At 41.5% G+C, this 6,000-nt stretch overlaps 1 protein-coding gene across 1 annotated transcript in view; it reads right to left on the bottom strand.

Moving 5' to 3' along the window:
- Positions 1–367: 367 nt before the first annotated feature.
- The window catches only part of FAM124A (family with sequence similarity 124 member A), a 45,911-nt gene continuing 40,278 nt past the window's right edge, over positions 368–6,000 (bottom strand). Inside the window, exon 4 of the mRNA XM_064440913.1 lies at positions 368–4,395. Within this exon, the coding sequence (XP_064296983.1) occupies positions 3,592–4,395 (804 nt within the window). The 3' untranslated portion in view covers positions 368–3,591. The remainder of the gene's footprint in view (positions 4,396–6,000) is intronic.

Below are 6,000 nucleotides of genomic sequence, written 5' to 3'. Positions count from 1 at the left end.
TGATGGAAATAAGAGGGAAGCACTGTAATGAAGACCAACATCCATGAAACAAACCAAGATGGGGTTTAAGCATGCAAGACACCACTATGTGTCACAGCTCCTAATTTATCATTCAGCTTTACTGGAGCAAATGATTTGCAACAACACAGTGATAATCAAAAGATCTGGTCTGCAAAGGCAAAGCGGAGTCCAACATAAAAATATTTTTGCTGTGTTTATTTTGTAATTATCCCACCGACACACACTGCCAAGAGCTGGAGAGCTTGTGTCACTGCAGTCATTTTGAAAACTAGTTAAAATCGTCAGTGAGTGTGTAATACTTCATAAATGGACACACAGAAGGTTAAGCACGATTGACTTTTCATCTCTATTTTATTTCACAGAAGCAACACATTCTGGGGTGAGAAGGAGAGAAAGTTCAGGTAAAAACTTGCAGTTCTCAAATGACATTGTTCATAACTTAACAAAAACAATAAGTAAAAGCCATGAAACTTGTGCATATTCAACTCTCTGAAGAGATCAGCCCCTTCTTAAATAATGGGAAGATAATTAATGAAGCCTACCTTCAGTGAAACACTCTTCAAAATCTGGCTTTCTTTATTATAGACAAAAAGTTTTCTGTACACTATCAACTCTGTTTTATCTGACAGTAGGCCACTCAGTTATTCCAAAATTTGGTTACAAGCACCATGAATGTAAACAATTAAAACTTTAATTTCTAGTTAAGTATCAGCAAACAGAAGATAAATACTTGGAGACAGAACCAGTACAGACAGCATAAATTCAGAGTCCGTGGAAGCTCATTTGGCTTTCTTCCCATTAGGATTAACGTGGTAAAATCTGGAGCTGAGATGTTTGCAGAGCTGCTGGTTAATGCTGCACAGGAGCCTCACAACTGATGCTTGAGCTATCCTGTGCTTGTTTCTAGACCTCCAGTACCAGGGCTTCCTGCCACGTCAGGAGATGGGCCCCAGACGCGCTGACTCCTCCTCTCAGAGTCACACCCTAGGTGGAAAGATGTTTCAAAGCCTCCTCTTCATTAAAAGCCCCAATCAGCTTTTGTCAGGGGTCTGGATGTTGGCATGATTCCAAGATCAGACACATCATCTCAAACCAGTTTTTGATTTCATGTTCACATCAAATGTTACCTATGTTATTAAAATATTGTGAAAAGGCTTTTTTCTTCCTGTTCCAAATAATGAATACTAAATTTTTTAACAGATTTGAACCAAGTTTATCATATTATTATTGGTTGTCATATCTGTAAGTGGCTAGTGTTGATAAAACGGCTGTCCCATAAATACACAATGCTATTTTCATAACTTATTTTTGTACTACCACAAATATGACAGAAAATATCGAATAATAAGTTTAAACCTGTGGAGTCTGACTGTCCTAGGCATTGCTGCTCTTTTGGTGGATTGCAAGCTGATGGAAAAAACTGCTGGTCTGACCTCACAGTGTTTTACAAGTATTTTGACAAGGTACAAACAATAACATGGAGCACAACTTTGGATAAATTGGGTCCGCTGTGTTCAGACGGGGTTTGATCTAAAGGCCACAAAAGTCAGACGAAAGACCACGTGGATTCTGAAGGAGTATAGAGCAGGTAAACACATGCACACAATGACAAATCCTTCATCGGTGCTATTTCTGGTCCCAGACATTTCTTAAGAGAACAGTTTACCCAAAACTGCAGTAAGCCTTAACAGTTTGGAGGGTAGGAGGAGACTCATAATCTCCTGTGCTCTCAGAGCTTGAACAGATTTTTCCTATTTATACATTGCGTTTAGCACAAAAGACAAGGTCTACCTCTGGTACCTGCTATGATAGCATCTCACAAAGAGGAAACTTGGACGTCAGCCTGATGCCTCTTTCCCTGTGTGTAGAAAATGACAGCAAAAGGAAAATGCCTTGAGCAGTAGCATCCTGACTCTTGACTATCCCTCTGGCCTCTTCTGGACTGGGGGTGCAGGTTTAATGGAATCCCCCCTCCTCCCCTATAAACCTGTACTCAATTTCACCCAGGCTTTCCTCCAGAATTGTTTGTACAAACTGTGCATTTACTTAAATGGGCCAGGGGAGCTGTTCCACTTTTTGTAAATATTATTTAGAGTATCTGTGTGCTTTTTATTTTTTATTTTTTTTTTCCAAAGCAGTAATTCTTCTGAGTAAAACTACCTGGTAATATAGCAAATATTTTTCTCCACAAATGTGTTTTTATTCCATCCACCACAATGCCACCATGGCAGGTCTTCAGCATCTGTACCTGTATTTAGTTACATACAGCATTATACATACACCTTTTAACATGGTCATTTTCTCACTGGCTAGGCCAGAGCTGCAATCAGCACCACTTCTCCACCAAAAATGTAACTTTCCAGAACATGCATGATACAATCTGTATATACAACTTTAATTCTGGTGAAGGTACTTAGCTGTCATATTAACAGCTTTTTACTTACTTTTTTTGGTTGTTTTTTTTTTTCTTTAAATACCAAATGCATTGTAGCAAAACAGGTTATCAAGAATGCACATTTTAAAAACATCACTTGAAAAGCCAGTAAATTGGACTTGTTCTCCCTTTGGACAGAGGTATTTGAGAAGAAACGTGTTTTATTCAGAAAGAAATATGCTTTCACTGGAAATAAGAAGTTTCTGAATTAATTACTTTTAAAAGTAAAATAATAACCCCTTAAAAAATAGGGAGCTGCCATATATTTGGGACTAGTGGTGTAGCAATATATAAAAATGCTGGGTTATCTTCCTTGTTTTGTATTCCAAAAAGGTAAGCTCTGTATTGCCTGAGTTAGAAGTAATAAACATGGTTTACTTGGGTTTACCACTGTTTACACAAGCGAGTCAGACAACAGCCCAGATGGCTCCCTTCTAACTGGAAAGGATGGGCTTTTTGAGGGGATGGGTTGAAAATGTTCTGTAAGGTTTCCCTTTTGGCACTTTTCGCATCCTGGACTGTCAAAGCACCAGAGATTCCTCTTCCCTGGGGAAGGAGTGAAGCTTCTCCCCACCTCAGCACTGCCAACTCTCAGAAGTTAGAAGGAACTGTGTGTGTCCTCACAGGAATCATCTTGCCTGGCTCCACTGGAGACATGTTTCTGGGACCTGCTGTGCTTAGAGCTGCCTTTGGAACTTACGAAAGGGAAAGAAGACACCTTTTCCCTCCCATCTTTCCTGAGTTAAGGGAATTTCTCAGAAAAGTTAAAGCAGTTTGGTGTCACAAATTACCCTTCGGCTTCTCCCAAAGAAAACTGTATTATTATGTGCCTCTTCTGGCATTTCCTTCACCACCAGTCCAAGGGTCAGTCATAGAAACCATCCACCTTGCACTGCCGCAGACAAGCCTCTGATCATCCCCTCCAGCACAAACGTACAGGTTGCAAGCTCAGACTGCTTCACTGTACATAGTTTGGGGACACCCATCTCTGAGGGTTCCGAATGCTTTCGCCAAATATTTAGCATGCTCTGCTGCATCACCTTCTCCTCAGTGAGGAACCTTCTGCAAGCTCAAGGTGGGCCCACTGCTGTCGTTCACAGACACACTTGCCCTGGAAGGTGTAAGACAGAGAAACCTCAGATATAAAATTCTTCTTCATTAGCTGGTGAAGCTGGGCAAACACCACCATGATCATCCAGAGAACAAGTAGCTGCTCTTGAGGACTGTTTGGGCTGCTTGGAGAGAGATGCTGATGTGAATGAGCTGGAAGACCATTCAGACAGAGAAGGCAGTGAACTGTCAACTGATTCAAAAGTATAGCACATGGCTGATGCAGGCCTTCCACTGGTGGCTGCCCGTTTAGTCTTACCAACAGTTTCCTTCTCTGGGGGAAGAGAGGTTTCCAAGTCATTGCAAAATCCATTAAGGGCAGAGTATGCAGAGACCACAGACAGGTCTGAGAAGGACAACTTCATCCCTGTGTCTACATCCGTCTCCTGGGCCCCCTCCAAGTCATCAATGTTAAGCCTAGGGCTGCATCTCCATGTTTTCAACCTGGTTGCAGGTGAGCCAGTATTTAAAAACTGAAATGGTTCACTGAAAAGAAAAGTCTCTGAGGCTGAGGAGGAGCTCACCGTGGGCAAGCAGAACAGAGACTTGCTTCGTTGAAATGACCACGAAATGCTGGAGGCACTGCTGGATCTGCGTGTGAAGTCTCCTCGATCACTGTGTCTCAAATCCTGCTGGGAGAAACCAAGATGATGACCAAGGCCGTTTGCGTGATGTACCTTGTTTTGACCCATTTCTTTTGGTTGTTCAGGGACAGATTGGTGGCTCTGAGGAGGAAAGGCTGGCAGAGTGGTGAAGCGGGAATCTGTTGACACAGATGGATATAGTTGCTTGTTCTGCCTTGCAGACTTCCTACACCAACTGCGCGCTTGCTGCAGCCGGGAGAGGGAGAAAAGAAGATCACATTAATACAGAATTGGCAGTCTTACAACTGTAAGTCTCCATTGCTGAGTTGTTACTGCAAATAATTACGAAGCAGACTTCATTCAGTATGCTTGCAGCAAATGTTTCACTTCAATAACAAAGAGAAAGCACCCAGCCAAAATCCCAAATATTTACATAAGAAGCCTTGAAGACAACAAGAATAAATGGTAGAGAAGCCCTGCCTTGCAGGCTGAATTACACTAGCTTGAAATTCTCACTTACTATTGACTTGTTCAGATTCATTCATATTCTGTCTTCCAACATTACTGCCTTAGTGGACAGCTAAAGAACAAAAATGAAGAAATGGGAGATGTATGTTACCATCTTTATTATTTCTCATTTCTTCCTTACTGTAGTGCAAATGTTTTTATTTTCTTCTCTGAAATCGCAACAAGATTTTAGCAAGCAACCTCATTCTGCGTTGTCTCAGTGGGAATTTGCTACTTCTTTCAATGCTTTCACATCTGGTTAGTTGAACAGGGCACCCTAGAACCCACTTGCTGTATTATCTAGCTCCTAATTACTTTAAGGACAGCTTTGGACATCTAATTTGCTTGTAGACATCTAGCCTGAAGAACTAACCTGATGGTTATGATCTGAATCTGGACCTGCATCTCATCCCTAGGGCAGGATTCAGTTGTCTACCTGCCAGATACTTGAGCGCTTGCACAGAGACAGCAGCTGTGACAAGTGGGCAGCCAATGTCCTTCTCCAAAAGCTGCTGGAGGCCAGGTGGCCTTCCTGTGGGATTAGACTGATGTGTGGGTAACTGAACTGAGCCCCTACTGTCCAAGCAATCATAAGAGTTTTCATCACCCCACTTATCTCAGCAGGGCTTTTAGAAGTTCGCATTCTAAAAATTTTAATTTAAGTTCTTCTTTCTGGAATTTCTCACATAACACAAAATGCTAGATTTCTGTCTCAAAAGGGACAGCAGGACAAAGTGCAAGATCATACCCTTGAGTACGAACATTAATCTCAGCTATGGGACTTGTCATTTGGAAACAACAGAGGAGAAAGTACTTGTTATCTTGGTCACTATGTGCTATTGAAGTGACAAGGCTATGACAAACATGCGTCTGGGCAGTCTCAAGTGAGTTAACACTGTGTACAACACTGCTATGGCCTCATCCAGAATGCTGCACATGAGTCAAGTCACGTCTACGTGAAAAAGAATAAATTCAAACTGAAAAAGATGCAGCCACAAGAAAAAAAAAAAAAAAGATGAACTATCCATTAAAAAACCTGAACCACAAACTAATAAAAGGTTTCTAATGACAACAGAAGTAGGAGAATCTTCTGGGTGAGTAATGGATAAAGAAGAAGCGTGATCATTTTACCACAGAGATTATATGACATGACAGGAAGGGATGAGACCTGGCAACCAAGGAGATCCTTTGTATCCACTGTGTCTAAAAGAACTCCATACACTGCTGCTTCTAACATGTTGCTAGTGCACATCACATTGTCTTAGTGACCCAGATCTGTCACAACCATCTTCTGGTTTTTACTGCAGTGGTTTTATAGGCAAAAAAGGATTTTCACATCTGCAA

This window comes from Phalacrocorax carbo, chromosome 1, assembly GCF_963921805.1.
Source record: "Phalacrocorax carbo chromosome 1, bPhaCar2.1, whole genome shotgun sequence".
Classification (NCBI taxonomy): Eukaryota; Metazoa; Chordata; class Aves; order Suliformes; family Phalacrocoracidae; genus Phalacrocorax; species Phalacrocorax carbo.
Note: the sequence above shows the minus strand (reverse complement) of the source record. Positions and strands in the feature narration are given on the sequence as shown.